This window comes from Corvus cornix, chromosome 2 (genome assembly GCF_000738735.6).
Source record: "Corvus cornix cornix isolate S_Up_H32 chromosome 2, ASM73873v5, whole genome shotgun sequence".
In the NCBI taxonomy this organism is placed as follows: Eukaryota; Metazoa; Chordata; class Aves; order Passeriformes; family Corvidae; genus Corvus; species Corvus cornix.
The window spans coordinates 58,191,302-58,216,972 of NC_046333.1; the positions used below are offsets into that span (position 1 = coordinate 58,191,302).

At 36.1% G+C, this 25,671-nt stretch overlaps 1 protein-coding gene across 2 annotated transcripts in view; it reads right to left on the bottom strand.

The window, feature by feature from the left end:
• RUNDC3B (RUN domain containing 3B) overlaps nt 1–25,671 on the bottom strand; it is a 50,455-nt gene that overhangs the window by 23,475 nt on the left and 1,309 nt on the right. Inside the window, exons 1-8 of one of the 2 annotated variants that reach the window (XM_019285629.3) lie at nt 19,914–19,933; nt 14,666–14,782; nt 13,659–13,741; nt 11,653–11,786; nt 9,067–9,152; nt 5,839–5,928; nt 2,649–2,729; nt 706–874 (exon numbers count right to left, since the gene is read on the bottom strand). In XM_019285629.3, the coding sequence (XP_019141174.1) occupies nt 706–874; nt 2,649–2,729; nt 5,839–5,928; nt 9,067–9,152; nt 11,653–11,786; nt 13,659–13,713 (615 nt within the window). In that variant the 5' untranslated portion in view covers nt 13,714–13,741; nt 14,666–14,782; nt 19,914–19,933. Of the gene's footprint in view, nt 1–705; nt 875–2,648; nt 2,730–5,838; nt 5,929–9,066; nt 9,153–11,652; nt 11,787–13,658; nt 13,742–14,665; nt 14,783–19,913; nt 20,030–25,671 lie in introns of those variants that run through there. The other variant, XM_039570475.1, reaches the window with a different exon arrangement.

Sequence of the window (25,671 nt, forward strand, 5' to 3'; positions counted from 1 at the left end):
TTACTAGAAGGCTTGGACATATATTTCACTTCACTTTTAACCTAAGGTATGTTAGGTGGTAGATGGAAAACCTACCTTTGGTTTCTATAGTTACATTCAATATGTCACCTAAATTAAAATCCAACACAAACACACCCTTTCATTTTTCACTTTCTCATTCTGCTTCAATCAAGTTGTAAAACTACCTACTTTCTAAAAACCCATCTCAGTATCACTGAGAAGATAGTTTTGCCTTTCATCTAAATGGGTTACTTTGCTGATCCTTTTTGTTTAGTTTTAAGACTAAGTGTTTAACATCACTATCATCATAAAAGCCTTCAATTGGCAGTCTACCTACAACAATAAAATTCTGTGGCTTCTAAGGAAGAGAAGTATCATGTGAACTTCAAGCTCACAACCTAACAGCATTAGAGATGAAGTGCCTGTAACTCCAAGACTGGAAAAGAAGCCAAAGCTTCTACATAAGACTGTGAAATCTGATCTCTGAATTATTGCTGCTCTCTTTCCCAACTCATCAAACATCTTTTCCCTGAAATCAGTGAGCAAAGATGCTTGGATACTCTGAGGATCATAAAATTTAGGACCACTTACACGAAGCTAAACAATATCTAATACATTTTTCTGCCTTTACTTAGATGAATGTGTCACCAGTTGGCTGGTGATGAGCTTTGGTTCCATAGCCCCCACACAAAACTAATTCTTTACCTTCTGTTCCAATGCAAGCCGGTACTTCTGTTCTACCCTTTTGCATTTGTTGTACCAACTGTTTTCATCTGTGATGAAAGGAGGACCAATGTTCTCTGGAGTACTGCCTTCACTGCCGCTACTGCCCAGCGTTCTTAGCTCTTCCTCATCACTGCTGATGCTGTCAGAACTGAAGAATCATATTTATTAGCCAAGTCAAATCTCTATTTATAAGAATGCAAGTTCTGGTTGAAACTGAAGCATCACATTTCTTAAAAAGCTCTGCAAACCAAAAAAAATTGAAATGTTGGGATATGATAGATCACTAAACACAACTTGTATTTCAAGCTTTTGTTTCCATAGCTGCCTAAAAAATGGGTGAAAATTTGCTTGTCATCTTAGTTAAGTTAGACAACTGTATGTGGGCTACTCTCCTGAAGTTCAAAGAGTAACTGCATTACAATATGCTATCTAAGGAAGTGATGACTTAAACCTCTTCTTCACAAATTCAGGGCATAGAGTAGTATCTAAAAATAAATTTTGTTTCTAAAAAAAATTTTAAAAAAATAAAAAGCAGAAAACCAAAAAAGTGGTCGTCATTATGTTAAATCAAGATAAACTTAAATAAGCATGTATCCCTATGTTCATAGCAAAGATCATGTGCCTGTTACTTCACAGAATGCATCTTCCTACATAGTAAGTAGACTCATTGTTAAAATAACTTCATATCATCCAGAATCAATGCATGCTAGAGAATGCAGACATCTGTCTCAAAGACAAGAATTAATTTTAGTCTAGAGAAGACAGAGGGATCTCATCAATGCATATAAATATCTCAAAGGTGGGTGCCAAGAGGGTGGTGCCAGGCTCTTTTCAGTGGTGCCCAGAGACAGGATAAGGAGCAATGGCCATAAACCAAAACACACGAAGTTCCACCTCAACATGAAGTAGAACTTCTTTACACTGAAGGTGGCAGAGCACTGTTGCAGGCCACTCAGGGAGGTTGTGGAGTGTCCCTCTCTGGGGACATTCAAAACCTACCTGGACACATTCCTGCTCCAGGTGTCACCTGCTCCAGGTGACTCTGTCTTGGCAGGGGCTTGGACTGGATGATCTTCAGAGGGGCCTTCCAATCCTAACAATTCTGTGATTCTGACTTATCCCAGTACCTGTTTGAAAATCTTCCCTTACAACTGTATTTCCCACTACACTAACGGAATTTGCTAGGTGTTTTTAACTAGCCATGTCCACAACCCCACAATCCAGCCATGATACAAACTGAATCGCAGTTTGTCACTAACATGTAACCTAGTAAGAACTTCAAGAGAATAACTAGGATGTTTCATGTTCAGTTGTACACCTTCAAGAGTATTCCTAACTGCTTCTCTCATTTTGGTAAACCTAACAATAGAAAACATACCATAAATTTCCATGCTTTTTGGTGATGCCAAATTGCTACTTGATTTATTAGATAGTGAGAATTCTTTTTATTACTAATCATAAGGCTGAGCAGAGGAGCAAAATCCAGCTAGAAAGTCCGTTTACATAGCCACTGGTCATGACTTTCTGTTATGTGCTAATAGCTTATATTACCTATGTCATATCTTACATTTACCTGGGTATATATAATTTTTATTTACAAAAGAACTACTTTTAATTTTATGGCTACACAGAAGAGGTCTAAGAGAAAGGACAGCTTGGTCTGGTGATCATGAAAGGAGATACAGCATCTGTTTCCTGCTGAACTGTAATTCTGAACCAAGGAAACAAAGTTAGCATGACTCACATTTGATGAGTCATGTAACAATTCCAACAGTCTGGAAGAGCAAGGTAGCTGAGTGTACAGGTTTGTACTCAGAGATAAATATCATTCTGCATATGAAATGAAAAGTAAGAAGCCCAATAAAAAGTAAAATTTTGCCAATGAAATAAAATTTTAAAATGCAGAGTAAAGCTAAAAATACCTTTGGGTGAACTTCAAGTACGGTGTATAATCTATGACAGCTGGATAGCTTCCATCCAATCCCTCACCCTTGAGACAAAAACTGATAAAACAGAGGAACAGTGATAAGTTCATTACAAGAAAATTATATGGCAGTGACAGTTGAATATTACCAACCTGAAACTTCATTTTTCATAATTTTTTCATGTTATAAACCCTAATTTTTAAATATTTGCTTTTATTCTGAAAAATACAGAAAGATGTCAAGAGAGTAACAGGAAAGTTAACTGAAGCAACAAAAACAGAAGAATTATGGACAAGCTTGGAATTTTCCACATTTAACATCATTTAAAGGGTTTGCAGAGTGCATATGTAACCATTCTACTAAGTAAAAAATAATTTACTCAAAAATATTTCAGGGTCTTTCTCCTTTCAGACACTTACAGGTGCTGGGCTGCAGGAAACTGAGGAATATAAATGAACCTAACTTTTGGAAAATGTTCTTAAAAGGCTGTAGCTTTATAAAGCTTTCATTTACACTGTATTCTTTTTTGTACTGGATATAAATTCTTGCATTTTGACCATGTTTAATTATCACAGAAGTAACAAAATTATCATGCTTCCACAAGGCTCATATTCCTCACTCCTCCTATCTCTATTACTGAAAAATAGATTCTAGTAAGTCCCAGCTTTTGCTAACTGAATTGCAAAGTGCCATTTTTGACAATGCAGTAAATTAAGTGCTATTTGGGAAGTACATTTAAAGGGTTTTTGGATTTTATTCCCAAAGAAATGAATACCAAAGAAAACAAAAAAGCACCCCTGCAAGACCACAATTATCTAATTCCATATTGCTGTGAGGGGAGAAAAAAAAAATCAAATTATGTTCTCACACAAGCTCTCTCATCTCCAGCCCAAAGTCTTTCTTACAGCTCCACATAGATAAGGTAGTCAATATTTAGAAGAGACACTGAACTGAAAAAAAAATCTCATATGTAACATGCTACGGCTTCTCAGCCATTCAAATCACAATACTATGATGGCTCTGCCCAGTGGGGCCAAGCAATAGTACAAGGGGCAAAGGGCAGAAACTGATGCACAGGAAGTTCCACCTGAATATGAGGAAGAACTTCTTTACTGTGCAGGTGACCACACACAGGAACAGATTGTCCAGAGAGGTTGTGAATTCCCCCTCACTGGAGATAGTCAAGAATCATCTGGACACAATCCTAGAGCCATGTGCTCTAGGATAACCCTACATGAATAGGGTGTCTGGATCAGATAACCCACTGTGGTCCCTACCAACCTGAACATTCTGTGACATGTGGCACAATAAAAACGCTCCTGTTCCCATTTTGCACAGAAAATTCCTAGACTCTTAAAAGCTCATTGACAAAATTTACATGTCTTCAAGAGCCAATCATTACTCTGAATACCATTAAGAGATTCCTTTATATTAGAAATCAGAGAACAAAGAAAGAACAAGTACAGTCATACAACTAAGCTCTCATACCCTAGTTTGTGCCACTGAGGCTTTTGTGAGACAAACAGTCGATGATTATTTATGAGAGGATTTACATACTGCAGACCTAATCTTGCAATGCTTATTCATGTATAGCTGTAGTCCTTCCAAGTACAAGGCTAATACAGAAGCAGTTTAATTTCAGATTATGTAATGCTTAAACTAATAAAATCTGGTAAGATTTGAATTTTGCTGTACACAAGGCTAGCACTCTTATCATCCTGCAGCACACTTCTATTCTTCCAGAACATATGTTAAGGATGTAGTTAAGCCAATCTAATGACAAAATGCAGGGAAAAAAAGCTATCCTGTGTTTTCAATCTCTCCCTTCCCATTGTTTCCCTTTTTTAAAAATGAAACAGGACACTCCCCTCCTTACAGTGGTATAGGCATTTATCTGACTCCATGATGGTTCAGGAGCCATCAAGACCTGCATTTTTAGGTTGTTTTCTCTTTTTTTTTTCTTTCCCCACCCAGTTGCAGTTCCCCAGGCAGCTGAACTAAATGCTCTTTACCACCAGAAAGGGCAAGCATTGCTCATTCCTATTTGCTCCTTTTCTTCTCTAATCCTTATGCTCCCATCATCTCTGCCACTAATAGGGATGCTTCTGTCAACTAGCTAACTACAAAAGAACTATCCATCTTTTCAATGGGTATGTTTTGTCATTCATAGAAGGGTCCAACAAGCCTGGCATAGAGGTACATAAACAGGAGTAAATCTCCGAAGGGCCTTTTGGCAATGGTCAATGACTCAGTGCATGCAGCAAGGCTACTGTTCTGTTTTCTGCCAGTTTACCTCCTATCTTGGTTTGTGACAAGCACTAATGCTACTGCAAGGCAAATACTAACAGTGAATTGACAGAAGAATGGAGAACAGCAGTATCAGTCTCCTTTTCCTTCTGCTGGATTATGAAACTCTCCGCCAGTGGCTCTGCCTGAGGCTAAATTGGCCCAACCCCACGTATTAACAAGGTCTTGCATCAGCCAGGTTCGATCATTTTACAGGCACTGTCTGTAATCTTTACACTTTGTTGATGGGGCTTTTTTAAGATATATACACATATATAGACACACCACGTTGGGTTTCTTTCTTACCTAGGGTGTGCTTGCACCTTTGTTACCTCAAAACACAGAATTAATCATATGGGAAAGCCCACAAAAACCTGGCTAAAAATTGCAAAGGTCAATTAACATAAGCAGTTCAGCTGCAGGTAATTATAACACAAATTGATATTAAATGGTCATTTGTAGGTTAAGTTTTTAAAATTTAGAAGTGATTAATTTAAAGATTACCTTCTACATATGCAGTTACAAGGCTGTCCTTGAGTACCAGGGCATAACCAAGTACTTAATTGCACAGTTTTCCTTACAATTTAAAACGAACTTTAAAAGATTTCCTGTCTATAAGCTTCATTTAGTAGGTTTGAAATATCTTCTGCAATTATACTTCTGATTGCTTTTAGGATTTTGATACCTGAAAAAACTACCACATAATCATGCAGTTATATAAAAGCATAACTTTGTTCTTACCTAGAAAAGCCATTCAAGATCTCTCTCCTTCTTTCTTCGCCTCAACTTAAGTTTTGTCTTTCAAACTACCATGGGAATTTAAGAATATTTTCCATAATACATTGATTTATAATCTGTAATTTTCCTAAGTATTTTGTTATGAATCATGCAAATACAGTACCTGAAATCAATTGCATTGAGTCCCAACAGCATACCAGCAAGCATATTTGCTTCTTCACCAAGAACAATTGCTCCATCTTCATAAAACCTCCTTCAATAAAAAAAGAAAATTAGTTCAGCTAATACCACTTTCTCTCAAATAATAATGTTTTTCATATTTAACAGAAAACTGAAGAAATCCAGTTTAAACAAAAACAATTCATGAACCCCAGAGGCATTCATATTTCATTTCAAATATAGCAAACTAATAGACTGAATAGCACAAAACACCACAATCTTAAAGCACAGAAGAGTTTAGACACAAGCAAAAAGAATTTTCATTAGTCCTATGAAATAGGAGAACAGGATGGATAAAATGCAAAGAAAATTATGGAGGTATGTTATACTTTACCTCTAAAAGGAAGAATTTGTGTCACGTACATAAGGAAATAACGATTCCGTCACATGAAAAGAAGTTCTCTCTCACAATTATACTTTTAAAGTTCAACATTCAATTTTCATTCTTAGTAGTTGATCATTAAAAAAAATATTTTCACAAACCAGCTATTTTTCAGGTAGTTTACCTTTTCTTAAAATATTGCATGCTGGGAAGATGCATGCTGAAAGGTCACCAGAATTTACCTGAGAATTACATGTGACAAGAGGGAAACCAAGAGGTGTTCAGTACCAAAGGCAAGGTTGAAATGTCACTTACTAAGAACTGAGATGTACAGCTCACCTTTGCATTCTAGCAACGGATGAGTGCAAGAAGGCACCGGATTACTGGATACAACCTATATTTCAGACAAATACAGCAATACTGCCCTACCAAAAGCTCCATCTGCTTTAAGAACTGCATGAAAGCTTCTGGATTATTCAGAGAGAGCTCCAGTTGGTGCATGGTGAACATACAGAAAAGACATGTTTTGTGGCACAGCTTCAGAAATTGAACTGTGTTCTAACACATGCTGTGAGAAGTCCCACTTTTGCAGTTTTGTAACAGACAGCCATTTGCTATAAGGAGATGAGTTGTCCAAGATCTTGGATGTTCTCAGTAGAAAGAAGAAATCTGTAAGACCTCCTCTCAGGAGACTAATCTAAGAGAATTAGAGATAGAATCTAAGAGATTACAGTCCTGATACTGAGGCTAGAAAGTACAAACTCAGCTCTCTACTCTCTGACTTCAGGAAGGGCACTCGGAGGCTAAACCAGCCACTGGCTGAGTCAGAATGCTGAGCTAGATGGAACCCCTCTGTCTGATTCAGCACAGTGACTCTTGTTTGCGAACAAACAGCAGTGCCCCCAGTACATGCAGATTACCATCCATTTCACTGGCATTTGTAAAATCACTGCCAGGTACCAATCTGCACTCTGTTCTTGTAAAATAGTGCATAGGAAGAAATCACACAGAAAGGACACGGCACACCTTCAATGGTGAGATGCAGAAGTTAGCCTGGCAGTGCCAGTGTTACTTTAGACAGCTGCAGTAATCCAGCCAAAACAACAGTCCCCTCAGAAAACCCACAAATCTTCATTCAGTGCTATACACTTGACATCTCACAACACAAAAGTCTGCTCTAACTTAAGTGTCTGACCAATTCTTTAGAAAAATAATTGTGTCCATGCTTAATCCAACCCCTTCTCCAAGTGTAATATGCACATCCAGCGCTAAGAATGTGCTACCTCATTAAAGTACTAATTTTACTAACTAAACACAACAGTAAGGTTTAAAAAGAGCTATCAGCATCACAGATAATCTCATATTCTACATACACATCTGTAACACAAGAAATTTCTATTTTATACAAATAATTATTAAATATGGATACAGCAAAATATATAATTTAAAATGCTAAATAAATGATGCAAAGCATCACCCAAAAAATTAGGTCAGTTATTAGGTATCTGAAATCCTACATGGGAAAAGAAAATATGTCCATTGTTGCTAGTGGCTTTGAAATCAACACAACCAAAACCTGAAAGTGTAATTTTTATTTCCATTAGATGTATTTAAAATATTACTTCAAAAGAAACTTTGCACTTACTATGTTTGGAATGCAAGAGAGGTTGTTTCCAAAAGCTATACCACTGAAAGAACATTCAAATATATTAAACATTAACATGTTCAAATAAATGAATTTGAAACTGCTAATCAAATAAGACCATTGTTATCCACTAAAAAAACTACACTACCAGAACAGGGACAAAGAATGTACTACTTAACTACATAGTTTGTGACCCTACTTTTCTTCATGTCCCCCTCAAAAACCCATGTGACTTTTCAGTTTGAGGCAGCGTGAGTAAATCTTTTGCAGATTTTCTTTGGATTATGTGCTTCTTGTCTACTATGAATGCAAGCAAAACTGGGTGAAATAAGAGAACAGGTTTTGAAACTGCAATGAAATGGGATGTTTACCTAGTTGTGTTTCAAAGTCAGCTTAATACTGGCAAAATATATGGAAATCTCTGGACAAACAGTATTAAAACAATACTCTAAATAAACAGAAGTCCTTACAGAGAAAATTCTTACTGTTTTAAAAGCCCATTCAGTATATCTAAACTTTCAGAGCGCTGAAGTACCACGTTACAGATTCACTTGTATTCACACAACTTCATCAAAAGTCTTTTTAAGATGTACTTGTTACAAGATAAAATATCATCTAATAATCACATTATCTAAAACCAGCCCAAAACTGCCAGTCTTTTCTATCAAAAAGCATATTCTTGTCCCTGTTTTTATCATTAGAAGTTACAACAAAAATCTGATACCCATTTTTCTTATTCTATCAAGAATACTAGCTATGCCTGATCCTTAATTCTGCTATTCTAGATTTCTCATGAGGTTCCTGGAAGTCTCTTTCTTTTTTCTTCAGAAAAAGTTACTATAAATTTTTTTTTTTTACTGAGTCCTTATGCTTTCTATCAAGCATATCTAATTTTGAAAGGAGTCTATCCTTACTACACCACAATTTCATATTTAATTCCTGCTTTAGAGAGGTTTTCTTCACTTCTGACTTTTCAAGAATTCCAGGCTAGTTTCTACATTTTTAAAATCACAAAAAGATCTTCAATTTTGCAGTCTTACCCATGCAAAAACCAATTGATACCAACTCTAGATATCCTTTACTAGGTTACAGGTCTTTGTTTTATTAATGCCATCCTTTACTATACAAATCAAGTATTCACTTCCAAACATAAGCCCCTCACTTAAAATTTACTAAAATATTGCAAAAATAAAATTCTTATAGACCTGGTTGTTTTGAAGTCTCTCAGAGCTGTGGAAATGTATTCAGACAAATGTTTTTCCATAAGTGCTACTCTGATCCATGCTCGACCCTGCAAGACAAAACAGGTATCAAATATTTAAGCATTATAGAAAGAAACAGTTTTATAATCTGAAAACTAATACCATTGGTTTACCTGAGTAAATGACAGATTAACAAAACTACCACTAAACAGAAATGGTTGCTAGGATGTACTTCATTATAGCAATAACGAAAATAGAAAATCCATCCTTACAAGGACACGAAGTCTACTGTGAAGTAAAGTTCTCCAAAATTTTAAGGAGGGGGTAGACGGATTTTTACTTATATGATGCCATGATGATTTTTTGCCTTTTCTTTTATACCCCTTTTATATACCTTTTTATAACTTTTTGTAGTCTTAGTGCTTTTTGGCCTACATTCTTATATTTATTTGTCAAGCTAGGAGACTAAATATCTTAGAAGCCTCGTAGTTAAGAGATCAGAAAGCCCCAGACACCAAGGTCCTCTCCAGAACACATTTTGTAAACTAAGACAGAACCATTCAGGGGAAGGTTCCTTGGGGAGGGAGGGCTCACTCGAGCCTCCCACTGGGGAATTTTTGATAGATAATGCTAATTAGTAAGACCTATAATGATATACCAGATCTTTTGTGGGTGTGCATTGTAGTGTGCACTGGGGTGCATTCCATCTGGATGTAGTGCACCTAAGGATCCCTAAAATAAATACTGAGGTAAAACCCCTTTTTCCCTTCTAACCATGTTTGATTCTTGATTTTAAGACCAGGAAAAGGCATCAGTATGCTCCAGCCTTTTGAAATGCTCATGTATGTGAGAGGCAGAAGATCAGGGGCAGAGAGCTTTTCACTTTAAAGTCAGTGGGATTGGAAGTATCCAGTTGGTTCCACTGTAAAGCAATAGTAACTTCCCTCAAAGTGATTCTCTGTGTTCATTCAAATATTTGTGGGATTTATATAAAAAATGAGTTGTGCAATGTTTTTTCCCCTTACTAACAACATCATTATAGAAGGTGCACATAAAATACAGACACAAAATCAAATCCAAGAGGCCTAAATCTTGCAGAGTCCAAAAGCAAAACTTCACTCGAACAGTTCCATAGAAAACAGCAATAACTTTAAAAACCCTTAGGAAAGCATGCTGTGCTGTGTTTGCAGGTCTAGTGCACAGGATTGTAGTTTACAAGGGGGAGACATGGCTGCCACAGTTATGATTGTCTGTTTGAGAACACCAAGTCTTGTAACCCATATAAACTTACAAACAGTTATATAAGTAGTAAAATGTCTTTATGCTTAATATATTTAGTGCTTATTGGCATATCACTACAGACATTCTACCAGAACCAGTAGTAGACTATAATCCTACTTCAGGGTGACCTAACTGTGGCCTTCCAGCACCTCTAGGGAGCCAACAAGAAAGATGGAGAGAGACTTTTTACAAGAGCATGTAGTGACAGGACAAGGGGGAGTAGCTTCAAGCTAGAAGAGAGTAGGAAGATGTCTCTGCACATGGCAAGGGAGTTGGAACTAGATGGTCTTCAAGATCCCTTCCAACCCAAACCATTCCAAGATTCTATGAAATACTAAATAAAATTGCTTTCATAAATATCAGTAGCACAGCAAAAAAGTTAACATAGAGTGCACTAAAATTAAAAGGACATTTACCTGGATAGCTGCCCTTATGTTGCATTTATTTAGAACATGACTGAAACCATCAAACTGATGATGCTGCTTAGCTTTGGACTAAAGCCTACACACCTCCAGTGAAAGCAGAGCCAACTAGCACAGGCAAACCCTTGCTGACAGCTTCCAGGCTGAGGAGGACACTTATTTGGACCATCAGTTAAACTGATGGGTATTTGTGTCAACATGCTCTCCATCTTTTCAGATCCAGACATACAAAATACTCCCCTAAAAAAGTGAACGCCATTCTCCACACTCACTGCACAAATTAGGTTCTCTGTCTACTATTTGGCATGAAGTATTCGACAGAGTAAAAGAAAGTTTTAATTTATTTAGAAGAATATTTCAGAAAACAACCTTGCATCTTATTATCTACTGAATTTAAATATTCATATCTATTAAAATCTCAGAATTCAGAAAGACCTTTAAAATAAATCTTAAGAGCTGATCACAACTATTCTATTAGTGCATAAATTCTATATGAAGTAAAATTATTAGAAAGGGAAGGAAAAAAATCACCCCATTTCTACAATTTTAGTATTTCTTACACATGTCCACAAGAACTTAATTTCCCTTAACATACTGTGTTTTCAAAAAATTATGTAAGGTAAAAAATGTGAGGACAATCATTTTATAATATAACACAATCCCTGAATAGAGATTTTTTTCTACTGAGTAACAAATTTTAAAGGAAACACATTCCGATTTAAAAGTGGAGTGTTTTAAAAGCAAGTATTTCCTAGGAACATACAAAAAAAATATTTCAAACAATGAAAAAATATGTAGAGTAAGCTAAGTACTATGGGTTTTTTTCAGGTACAGAAATGTCACAGCAATGTAATAAAAAAGTCACTTTAGCCTTTCTCTTCCCTACCTTAGCTCTAGAAGAACCGACATTCTCCATGTTCTCAATACTGCAGATGCAATTGTGAGAGACTTTTCGGCAAGCTACGCGAATGTAGTCCCAGAAACTACGAGGACTTTCATAGCCGAACCAGGTGATCTGACCTTAAATCAAAATACAAGATACACAAAGACTTATGAACCTCCTTCTCTGCTTATCGGAAATAAACGTAATTAAATACTCCCCGATATGCTGCCTTTACTGAAAGGATTTTATACAAACAAGTCCATGAATTCCTACTGAAAACTGACAGATGTAAAAAAACTTGCATTATGCAGGTCACCCTGGTTTGAAAGTGATGCACAAAGAGAAGTTCGGGGCTTTGTATATTTATGTGTGTTTTCTTGGGTTCTTTCTTGTTATTATGATAAAATAATACTCAAGAGTCCTTCACAGAACTCTTCAATCACAACAGAGCATAAACTTGTGACTTAAATATATGAGGCAAGAAGTATTTACACTATTTCTATAGGTAGTAGATACATTTCACTAATACAGTCGAGAGAGTTTTGTTCTTTAAAAAAATTATATAAGTAAAAATATAAAATACCACTTTGCTGTGGTAGTGTTATCTTTATTTTAGGAGCAGACTGGAATTTTTCAGAATGTGCTTTCATTTGAAGAGAAGCTGATGCATAAACAAAAAAGTTTCGCAGTCCCAATTTCTTTTGAGTATACAGAGTATTCCTTCAGAAGCTGAGCGAAATTAATTGAGCAGATCATTACCCCTTCTGGAACTACAACCAAAATCCTTCACATTTTTTCCAGTTTGGAATGTATTGCACTTAGAAAATGAAAGGCAAACCTACATAGCACTTGCAACATCTTCACAGAAAATAAATTTTATCAGAGGAACAACAGTTCAACCCCATTTTTCAGAGTGAACAGCACACTCTTCTCACTTTGGACATACCTGCAAACAGGTATGGAACAAGAATGGTTAACATTGCCCCCTGGTGACTGCCAGCATTGCTGGCAAAACCTTGTCTCCATATAAAATGAGATCTTATTTTTAAGCTAATTTTATCTCACTTCAAGTCTTGAGTTGCACTTACGAAGCTTTACTAACGTATCAGAAAGACTTCTAACTCTTTTTCTGTAGAAAGCTTAGATTTCAAGAAAGAATATACTACAGTGATACTACAAATCATACATACTGAAAATAAAATCCAAAAAATGCATTTTTATCTGACATGACCAGACTTAGCTTCAAGCACAGCCAAAGTAGTGTCAAAGATCTGTCCCCTGGGATCTGAAGAAATTCAAGTGGCAGGTTCTTCTTCCCCTAGAGGGTGCATGTAACTTGACATTGTGGTCCATCTGCTTACTTCACCACAGATATATTTATTAAATTCAAAGCATGATAGAAGACTTAAAAAAACAAAAACAAAAAAAAACCCCAAAACAAAAACAACACAAAAAAAACAACCCCAAGCAGGAAGAATTAATATATAATACCCAATATGCTAAAGAAAAAATAAAATTCCAAGGTGCCACAGTTACCATATTTTTAGACCTGCTCAGCCCTAAGGACTAAAATAAAAGAATTTCCACAAGGTAAGTGCTTTTACAAACTTACTATCTTTGTTGAAAAGCCAAGTTTAGTGGACAGCAACAAAAATTCAACAGCATTTTATCAACACAAAAAGCTAGAGATATTTTTCATATTCTTCACCAAATCAAAAAAAATTCTGCCCTAGGAACTGTACCTACAAAATTAAATGCAGCTAGAGTGTGAAGATGACTTTGAATCATCAATTCCAGTTCCAACTAATAAAGGCAAGCATATGATATATTAACTTTTGCGGCTTTTCTCAAACTATCTTAAGGGCAGAATATATTCAGCAAAAAATAAGTTTCACACCAGTTTTCTGAAGCTGCTAATGCAAGGAAATTCCTTTTACAAATGAACACCTGAAAAAGACATGGTCATTTAAGACAGGAAATACCTTTACAACACAGCACACAGCACTTACTTGGCTTACACTGATCAACAAAGCCAGCTGGCCGTACTTCAACATACTCTGACATTACAGTGGGCTCCCATCTCGTTTCAGCTCTGTGAGAAGGTACAACTGATTTCAGACTTCAGTAGGAATTTTCTTCACTTGAAACTCACAGCCAGCTCAGCATCTTTTGTGAACCAAGGTCTCCTATATTTCACTAGTCTGTCTATACAACTTTAAACCTTGCCCACACTCTCATAATTTCTCAAGAAAAACTTTCTAAACCTATCTATACACAGAAAAATACTGTAAAAGACTGAGAATAGTGAGATGTATTTTAAGAAACACTAAATAGGATATTAAACTGTATATTCACTAAAATTTTAAAAGCTTTCAGCATGTGAAATTCTGTTTGGTCCTCAAAGCACTCAATGCACACACCCATGAGAACCCTCAAGAATGAGGAATGAAATAGCTCCCACTACTCAGCACTTGTCAGGCTGCGCTGCAGTACTGTGTCCAGTTCTGGTCTCTACAATTCAAGGACAGGGTTGGATTGGAGAAGGTCCAAAGGAAGGTCAAAAAGATGTTCAAAGAGCTGTTGAACCTGTCCCATGAGTAAAGACTCAGGTTTTTTTTCTCTCTAGGGAAGAGAAGACTCAATGGGGGAGCTCATCACAGTATTCCAGTGAGGGTGAAGGCTCCTTTACAAGGAGCCACACAGAAGACAAAAGGCAACACGTACAAGTTCCACTGGGAAAGGTTTCATCCCAAGAAAGAAATTTTTTACAATAAGAACCAAAATTCACTGGAATGACATCACCAGTGATGTGGTAGAGTTTCCATTGCTGGAGGGTTTCAAGATGTGATTGGACAGGGTGCCAGATATTGTCATCTAGACTCCCCTTCCCACAAATGATTGGGCCAGATGATCTTTCAAGGACCCTTCCAACCTGGGCTGTTTTACAATTTCAAATACATATCTACATTTTAAAGGTCTTAATAAATTTGAAAGCTAATTTTAGTACAGAACTTACATTGTGTCAAAGTACTTCTTAAGGAAAGAGGAAGTTTCTCAGGAGGTGCAAAGGACAAAGAGCATGTGGTCTTTGCCATGAAGTTCATATGTCATCTGAAGATGCAGAAGCTGACAGCTATTCCAACAGAAATGATGTTAGTTTTGTCAGCCAAACAAAACTGTTAGGTAAGCACGGAAGCTGCATGTGAAATAGTAAACATTGTTCAAATTAATTCCATCCTTGTCTACAGAGCCGCAAAGCAAATAGAAACAATGCTGTGATTTTTTTTTTTTTTACTTTCACCACATTTTTGCATACTGCTGCACACCTACTTCTATCAACCCATTTCTGTTCTGACAACTAGATACAAACATCCACAGTTATTGCAGATCCTTTTCATGCCCAAGAAATTCTTCACAAATAAGATTAAACAGTTTGATCCCTACTCAATCACAGTCCAATTTAATTTACAAAGTTCCACAGTTGCAAGAAGTAATGACTAGGATGCTCTAAGGTACAGGCAGGTTTTCTCCAGATTTCCCTACATTATTTAGTTTGCAGCAAATTTTTCTATCTGACAAAAAGTAAGTTTTAGTACTACTTGCTGGTAATAAACTGACAGTATAGTCCTTTGAGGAATTCTGGAGATACCTACTCTTATTTCAAGCCTACAGAATGAGTCATTAAATATTTACAGTAGTTCATAAACTCAGTCCTCCAAGACAATTATGAATTCATTTACAATTTTTCTCCATACAAGAAAAATGAACTAAACCACAAATTACACAAGAGCTCTCCTGTTTCTTCTTAGCAAAAACCCGATATGGATCACTATGTGTGTAAAGATACTAAATCTAGTAATAGAAGTTATTCTGCTAATAGCATTATTGCACCAAATAAAGGGCTACCACAGCTTTATGTTTATTTTATCTTTTTTATGATAGTAGTGCCTTTAGTTCTTATATCCTTAACCTACCTTTTTCACTTCCATTATACTACCATTACCTTAATTATTTAATCCAGCAGACTTGTTTCTCTCAGAAAAAAGAGCATTACAAGCTGCATTTCACTTACTCAAAGAGCTCCTAAAATGTAGGAGTAACATAGATTGGATAGAGAAAAGCAGCTTCCATGGACAACCCTAGCAGAAGCTTTTGACATGTTTATAACGCCTCCTAAACATACAGTAAAATAGGCACACAAAATTGTGGAAGTGTCAAAATAGCACAGTACAGCATACTGTTTTGTGTCCTCATGGTGATAAGTGCAAGTAAGTGTACAGATGACAGGTATGCTCACAGTAACCATGATATACAAAAACTACACAAGTCACAAGCAAGATGCACTAAATACATTTACACATTGACACTATTTCTAAACATGCATACTGGCTAGCTGTTTGGACATAAAACATTTTCACTGCATAAAGGATATTACACTGAAAACATAGTAAGTCAGCAAATGCATCCAGGAGTCTAGTTTTCAGAGATACGTTTGAGATGATAGCCATAGAAATCTACAATAGTTATTCATGTTTTTCAGTACTAACTCATTTAACACTAATTTAAAGTGACAGGAAAAGGCAGAATATAATGCAACTTAGTGATATAGTAAAGATAAAATACACATCACTTTGAAATTACTTCAGGTTTTAAATCAGCTTGGATATACGTGAGATCAAATCCCAAGTACTGTTGCTGAACACTTTCGATGTCCTACCATTTCTGCACTAACCGTATATACTCAGCTGATCTGATAAAAAGGACACTTACAGGAAATATACCTGAAAAATCTGTGGCCAGAAACAAAAACAAGAAACCACACAGATGACTGCAAGATACTGCTTCATCTCCACAGTACAGAATGGTCAAGAAGGGAAAAAATTCCAAACAACTATATGAGAAAAAAATGGCACCTGAAATGATTCACCTTGCTTTAAAGATTATCAAACACATACACATTTGTACATAAATTCGTAAAATCCCTTTTAGGACTATGGGTCTTATTTGGACCTTCAAGTACATTGTCTCTGTATCCCCCCAGAGTAACACTTAATCTGTGCCGTACTGTAAAACCATGCAAAAGCTTATTTCTAAGAAGGAATAAGAGTAATTAGTCACTCATCCTTTCTTCTGTTACTTCTTCTCTCCTCCCTTCTCAAGATTTTCAACTGCTCTGTCTAGTAGTATCATATCTTGCCAGCAGGGATGCTGTACAGTTTACTTTAATGACAAGAAGAACACATGCTTTATATCCTCCTCATTACACTTTTTGGCCTACTCCACATGCTCAATACATCCAGCACCTGTAGGAAGTATCAGGTATACTGCACATGTAGCGTTACACAGTACAGGGAAATAGCTCTCCACTTTCTAGAGCATAAGGCAGTCAGTGGCTTGCAATCCCTTAAAAACAGCTAATACAGCTTGCTCAAACTCTCTCTTCCTTAGGGCAATACAGATTGCTTTTATTATCAACAGTGACCTATTCCTAACTGCTACTTATTGGCATCAGCGTACATGTAGCTGTAAGTTAGTGCCATAGCGTATTACCTTTTTCAGAACTACTTTGGTGCCATATATGCCAACTCTTCTGTATCACATGAACAGATACCTATATTCAAGCAGCATTCGAAGACCTCTGTTGTGTGAGCTGGTTTGTTTCTGCCAAACTTGTTTTACTACTAAGCAAATAGCCACATCTAAAATATTCTTAGGAATATGAGCAACTGGGCTAAAAAAGTGCATTCATGGGGAAAGTCAACGGTTTTCTGCCTGTTTGACTTCTTGGCCTGGCTCACTACATGACCCCATGAAGACCACAGCCAGGAAAGCTAAGAACAAAGTCAAAGTTGGGCAGCAGGGGGAGAATAAAAATCTGTAGCAAACTGCACTGAGTTTAAGAAATATCATGGAGATTTCCATTACAACTGGACAATGTCATGAATAATCTGTAACAGACCTACTTTGAGCAAGAGGTTGGACTGGATGACATTCTAAGAAATTTTCCAAACTTAATTCTTCAATGAGAGTGAATGTAAAAAATTGAATCAACAAAACCACTCATGGTGGTTAAATTAAGGATGCTATTTCATTACCCTTTTGCTATTGGGAGCATCAGATCAAGTACCTATCAAAAATCCATTTTACATGGTGCTTCTGTTGCTACAATGACCATTTTTTCCACAACATCTAGGAAAATGAGGCTTAGAGAACTACTATTACAGAATTCTTAATTGCAATGGTTTTAGAAAAAGCATACAACTCTAATCCCTGTAGTTGAACTCTTTTCCCTTTAAAATACCTATTCTTCTTCCTGCCATTTTGGTTTTGGTTTTTTTGTCTGAATCCTAACTAAGCATGAAATCAATAAGCAGAAACAGTCACTATATTCCATCAAGACTATGCTTTGCTCTTTCAAAATACATTAAATTTTATGTCAGAAAAGAGTTATCAGTAAAAGTTTTCTAATAAAAGTAAACTTCATACTTTGTAACACAAAGTAAGTACTTTTTTTTTTTTTATTCTTCCTTCCTCACCCAGTACTTCCAAAGGAAGCTAAAGATTAAGAACTGTTGTTTGCCATGGCCTTAAGAAAGTAAAATTCTATACACTTAAACTCTCAAATCTGGATCATCCATTTAACTACACTGCCATGGAATTATCCTGACAACTTTCACACAATGAAGCTATTTATCTTACCATAGACAAGCAGATCAAGTATGTTCTGCCAGTTTCAAAACACTTTATACAACCCACTGCAATTACCAGTCTGCTTTGGGCTCCTACTGACACAAAGTATGCGTTCATAATACATTAGTCAGTTCCATCAATAAGATCAATTTCTTTCAAGCCCTGAGTTGTAGAATATATACCTTCTTCAGATTTGAAGTGTCATGGTACATTTCTTATCTCAATTTCTATTATTTAATTTTTTTTTAAAATTACATGCCATCAACTAGCTTATTACCAAAATATTCCCCCTTCACAACACAATCCACAACTCCCTGCCTTTTTCCATAATTTTATTTAACTCTGCAAACTTAGAAAACCATACTAGCAATTACAAAGGGAAGACTGGAACAAAAATTTAGCTATTTGAATTTCTCTATTTCTTACTTGAAATGATTTTTTACTTGCAAATTCCATTTGCCAACCTGTCAAGGCTTCTTCTCTGTACTGCCTGTCCTAAATAAAAAGACAGTGAAGCAAAAGAATGTTGACGAAAAAATAAAATTTACAATGATTTTTGCATAAATATTGCTGAAGCTAGAGGAGAAGAAGAAAAGAGAAAAATTTCCCTGCAGAGTCAAGCTGCTAAGTACCTGTAATCACACCGAAAATGTCACAATGTGACAAACCCTATGTTTCTACCCTACTGCACGTTTTTTTCCTCCTCTGACAGAACCACAGCAGGTAGTAATTGTGCTACTCAAATGTCAGCCTACACACAATATTGTTCACGAAGTTTGGTTATGAATGCTAAAAAGTATGAAAATGAGTAGATTGTCATATTACACATCTATATTTAGATGATTAGTATGTTCTTCATAATCCTCAAATCATTTCAGAAACTGTACACAGAACTGAGAAATGAGAACATGCTTCCAAAGTCTTCCTCTAGTGACTGCTACTGCTAAGGCACACTCTGTTCTCTAAGCAAGGCAGCTTCCCCTAGAACAACTGGAAAATGCAAACAGACTTTATTTTGAATTAGAACATCTGACTTGATACAAGAAGAAAATCAACAACTGACCTTTCTCAAAAGCAATTTAATCCAGGACATTCCAGTAGCAAAAAACAACTTCACTACGGGGTGGGGCAATAGAATGAAAGGACCTAAACACAGTATCTGGAAAACAAGGCAACAAAAGCAAGGAAGGGAGAAAGAAATGGGAGCAGCACCAGATACACTCTGTAGCTTCTATTGAAGCAGATAACATAATTGTCTTTCAGACTCTTAGGACACAGTCTTATCATAAAGCAGAAAAGCAGACAGAGCTCAGCACCTTGGCAACACCCACTTGCTTAATTACCAGCCCAGAAGGCTTCCAACAAGATCACTGGAAACATGTTTCACAGAAGTAGTTGCTTTCCCTTTTCCACAGTAATGCAAAAAATCAGGAAGATAACAGCAACAGGACAGACACACGAAGAAGGCCAATGTTTTCATTCAGCATCAAGGAGTTTGTACAGATGTACATTGGTTTTGTATAAACAAATTCTCATGGCAAAATCATCACCAGTAAGGAAGTTAATTAACATACCTTTCAGTCGATGACTTAGAATCTGTTCCAGAATGGCTGCAAAATTATTAAATTCAGGGGAAGTATCATCGATAGTTTCAAAACAGGAACGGTCAATCAGAGTCTTGACTGAAAACCTAAAGCAAAAGTATGGGACAAACATAAATTATATGGATAATTAGTGGTCCTCTACAGCAGGACAGTGGTTTGTATAAACCAACAGAGCAAGGAACCAGAATCCACCTTGAGGATTTCAAGTTCAGTAAAAGCAACAGGAACACACAAAACGTTCAGATATAGTGTGGAAGTACAATCATGATTGCTGATCTTAGGCATAAAGTCTTAAAAATGGAAAGAAAACAAAAATCCCCACCCTTTCCACATAGAAATGAGCTAATTATTTTTCTCTTCTCTAAACTATTTTAATGAAGTTGTAGAAAAACAAGCACTCAAAACATCCAACATCAGTTTCTCTTTGTAATCCTAAACACAACCATTTTTAGCTTGATATTATATCAGGGCTCCTTTTATTCCCAAAATCCATGTCCAAGACTCAAGTATAAACTTCATCCTATTATGAGAACACTCTAATTTCATCCTAATGCAAAAATAATCTAGACATATTATAAAACAATGAATTTTTATGCATTATTAACTCTGCATTCACTTAGTCTGATTTCCCTCTGAATGGGGGTAATCCTTATTCAGCACTATATTACTTTATTATTATGCTAGCAAAGCTTTCAGTTTTAAATGATCTAACATTTAAAATTGGAAAGGCTGAATCAAGTCACTGTAAAAAGCAGACAAGACGAAACTAGTCAACTAGCCAGTATGCTGTGTTTAGTTACACCAACATTTATACAAACTTATTCTTATTCAGAGGATAATTTAAACCTCAACAAGTGTGACAAAAATTCTTTTTCTTTTGCCTTCATAATTTTAATCATAATCCATTTTTATTTTCCTTTCTTGTTCTTCAGTTTTCAGTTTCAAGACAAATTTCACATGTTCTCAAACTTAAAAGTATTAAATTTGAAGCATTTACTACTTTTTTTGCAACTATCTTATTTGTATTAACAAATACTACATACTACAGTCTGAGGAGATAGTTTTCACAACACCCAAATGCCAACAGTACCAACTTACGATGATCTCACTCTGCCTCGTCATCCCAGATCCTATACCTGAGTGAGCACTGGCTTCCTCAGTTTTGCCAATTCTACTTTTTATGGTGCTTACTATGAACTGTTCTAGATTTTCAGCACTGGAAAGGAGGGGAGAAGTGACTCTTAAATATCCTTCACAGCATCTCAACACAAGCAGCTCTATGGCATAGCTGCAGAAGCAGCACAGCATCATAGGCACAGGCAGGAATGAAGCTCCTTACACTGGTACTATTTTCAAATGCTCTGTACTATAGAAGTAACTGCCTCCTTAGTGGAGTCAGCACAGCCTTCTGATGAACAAAACTAATATGCTCAAACTGAACTGACACATAGCTCAAGAGCTTCCACTCAATTATGTCTTTCTCAGTAAACTGAATAAAGACTCCCTGTTTTACCTTTCCTGCAGGCTTCTATTGTTGAAGTGTTTTTTTGCAGGACAGGAATTAGGGTGGGGGAGGAAGCTTCTCCTGCAGTGCCAAATTATGACTCAGTTTTGAACTCCTCCACATTTTTAACCAATTTTTTAGTAAGTGAGAGACATGCATGCCCACCAGTTAACTGCTATTGACTCCTCTAATGGCAGAACTTACTGCTTCCTCAAAGCTGTATCAGAGCTGAGAAATTTTTGATTAAAAAATTTCTTCATTTTGAAAAATAAATGCCTATAGCAATGCCATGACTAAGCTAATATTAACTGCAACATGATGATTCCTCCCACACCATGCAGGTCTGAAAAAAAGAAGGTGCAGCACATCACTCACTCACAGATACATACACAAGATAGACAGTGAGTTAGCAGTGTGATGTACTGCCCTGTATACAGGAATATCATGTTAAAACTCAGAGATATGATCCTCCATAAACTGTGAAACAAAGTAGAGTACAATATATAGCTATGCCTATTTTTCCTGTATTCAATGTCATACTTGAAAGTTCACTAATTAATATTGTATGGAATACCTATTCAGAAATGGAGACATATTCAAGAAGAAACACTTAAGAGCAATTTCACATACACTTCTAAAAATCAGAGATAAGCAATTTATTTTATTTTTTTAATTGTAAAGCATTCTGCAATTCAACTGAAGAAAAAAAGAAGTAGTTTTTAAGGAAATAATAATTTTTAATATACCTAGCATCTGATGATAAAACACAGTCTAAGAGCTCATCATCAATAATGGTGTTCTTTTTAAGTGCTCATATTACTGCCATAACATACACCATAGAAATGTTAATGTTCATCTTTCACCAAAAACCTAAACCTTTATAGTCAAGTTTGGTTAAATTTGCTTTTAGGAGAACTTACACCGAGTGCAAGAATGTACTTATTTTCATAGGCCATAGCCTTATCTCTTAGGCAAATACTTGTGTGTTATCCTTTTTTCTCCAAATACTACGAAGAGGCAAACATATATTTAAGTGCAGGTTAAAAGTCATAAGCACATTTTGCATATTAGATATTCACACTTCACCATGTTTACCATGTATATTGGAAAAAGGATTTAGAGCATATAGAAGTTATGTCTTTGAAAAAAGGTTACACTGTAAGCATTAGTTAAGCAATTCTCCTCAGTCATTGTAGTTGTTTCCAGTGTATGGCCCCCCAGACTGGAAAGCCCATGCTCTTGCACAGTTATGTGGAGCCACGTGGGGACTGAAAGTCAAGAAACAAAAGGTCAGGTCTAAAGTACACATGAGCTATGAAGAAAAAAAGTCCAAGTAGCTAGAGCTGGAGCTGTTTCTTTGGTTCCCTTTATTGGTCCCGTCTTCACAGAATCTCAAAGGCTGGAAAAGACCTTTAAGATTGTGGAGTCCAACTGTTAACCAACCATTAACTCAACGGTGCCAAGTCCACTGCTAAACCTTGTCCCCAAGTGCCGCATCCACACTTTTTTGGGATGCTTCCAGGGATGGTGATTCCACCACTTCCCTGGGCATTCTGTTCCAATGCCTGACCACCCTTTCCACAAAGAGGTTTCTCTGAACATCCAATCTAAACCTCCCTGGTGCAACTTGACGCTTTTTCCTCTCGTCCTGTCACTTGCTGCCTGGGAAAAGAGCCTGAGCACCACCTCATTCCATCTTTTCTCCACTGGGCGGCCGCAGCAGCACTGCACTCCAGAGCAACAATCCACCTACACATCAGAGGTTAACTTCTGAGTGGACTGTAAGAGCAGATGAGTAAGGTAGCTTCTGTTGCTATAGTATCTGTTGCTTCAAGATTTTTAGAAAAATGTCTTCTAAATGACCTTCATGAACTCTGATGTTTTTGGATTATTACACATTTTTCTCGGTCATGAATCTACTCTCGCTTGAGCCAAAAAGAAGATGTAGAAACAGTAGCATTCTCCAACCTTAAAAAGGCCTTCTGAATTATGTAAGATGGAGACACTCCTGACTAAGAAAGACTTAAACCAATCTTTTTGGCACAGCTTCTTCCACTGTTTTGCAAGATGCGCAAGAAGGTCTCCCAAGTTTCTTGAATAACTCCAAACCAAAGCCAAACCTTTTGTGGATACATCCCACATCTATAGGCTTATTTCCAAAACAGAAACAAGCCTCTAATCAAAAAGCAAAAAAGCAGGAAATTAAGACTGCTGTATGAATCTGTCCCATTTCTTTGTCAGATTCTGCACCTCCTTTTAAATTTTCAAATGAATGAAAGGATTTTGTCAAGTTTATTTAGCGTGCAATTTGGAAAGTGTCATTAAAAAGCTATTTTAAAGAATTCAAACTATTACTAAAGAATAATCCCTAAGATTATAATATAACATGTCTTATGCTAAACATGGCTTGGTCATGAAACCAGACAGTTCAGCTAAGGGTCAATGTCACTGCAACAGGTCTTATGTGAATTAGCAAAATCACTGTTTTAAAAATGTATTTCCTAACAGTTGTTCAATTCTGTGTTAACAGTCTGCATTTAAGTTACAAATGTCACTTCCGAGGACTGTCTCAGTTGTTCTGTATCTATACAGACCTTTGATCTATGAATCCTATTGAAAACTAGATTAAAACAAGTTGAGCAATCTACAACCAGTACAAAATCTCAGTGCCATTTACTGGAAAATGGAAGGGATCAAACTTAAGAGAAAACAGGTAGGGAGAGAGACAAAGCTTAGAACATGCATTACATACTCAAACAAACAAAAAAATCCTAAGAATTATTCCAATTGAAATCACAGCTGTGCAGTTACAAAAACACAACCATGCATTTTCATATGCAACTGGTTTATGGAACTAAAATCTCTATGCCACTTTCCATGCCTACAGTGTCACTCAACATTTCAGTGGAAAAAAACTGTTCCTTCCAAAACTGTAAATATAAGAAACTATCCACATCTGCAGGAGGGGTTAGGTATTGTCACTGTAAGAAAAGATGAAAACCCTTAAGTCTGGTATAACTAGTAAGCAAAAATATGCTAAATCAAAACTTTGACAAAAATAATATATTAAATTATCAGACTGTTAACAGATAGTAACTCAGGAGAGTATCTTCCTTGTGATCTTTTCCCTTCACTGGGGAGCAGGTCATACCATCCAAATTCAATTTAATCAATTGACTGGGGCTATTTTTTACCAGAAATATTTCACATTTTCACAGGACTTTGATTGGAAAGGGCTATTATTTCATGCTTTTCAATACTAATTTGGCTATTCCTAACAAGTAAAGCTTTTCTAGAATAGAAAATGTGTAATAACTACAATAAAGCACAGAAGTATTTTAAACATTTACTCTTGGACTGGCAAAATAGAAATATAAATAAATGTACACACATCATAATAATACAAATCCTTTATCCTCAACATCCTTTCCAAATTTTAATGTGTATTCACAAACTGAGAACTTCAGGTTTCATGAAGATAAAGCAAAATTAAGTTGCTTTACTGAAAATAATAAAAATACACCAATCTCAAGCAGTTTCTGCAGTAGCTCTTTGTTCTATATGTGTTTAACTGAATTCCCTCAGATTTTTAAGCATTTTTAAATACGTTACATGATCATTTCAACTTCAGGACAAGGACATCAAATAAACCAAAAAACAATATAATGGCACAGAGTACAGAAGAGTTCTTCTCAAGTGGGAGGCAGAGAAAAATAACAAGTTCTGTAGAATACAATATATTCCTTTAAAAAGAACTGTTTATATCCTGTACAATTGTATAACTACTTGATAAAACCTGTGTTTTCCTGAGCACGTAGATTGGCAATATCTGCATCTCTGTAACAACAGTGAAACTGAAAACTTCTATTTCTTTTATTTGACCTGCTTCAGCAAGTTTGATAATTTTTTTTTTTTTTTTTTTTTTTTTTGCATAGCTTTTTCACAGGTAGGAGCAGAGATAAGCATACAAGCCTGGGAAAAGACAGAACAGTACTGATGCTACACAAACACAGATACTATGACTTGAAGGAATATTGAAGTAAATTCTTTTATTCTTTTCATGAGATGCATGATACACTTTGTAAAACCTGCTAACAATATACAATAAAAGAAGAAAAAAAGAAGAGAGGGAAAATATGAGGTTTTATGGGTTTTCGAAAACACTGCTGCAGCATTAAGTGATGATAGCACAAAATTATCTAATAGTTGTCCTGGCACTTTAGC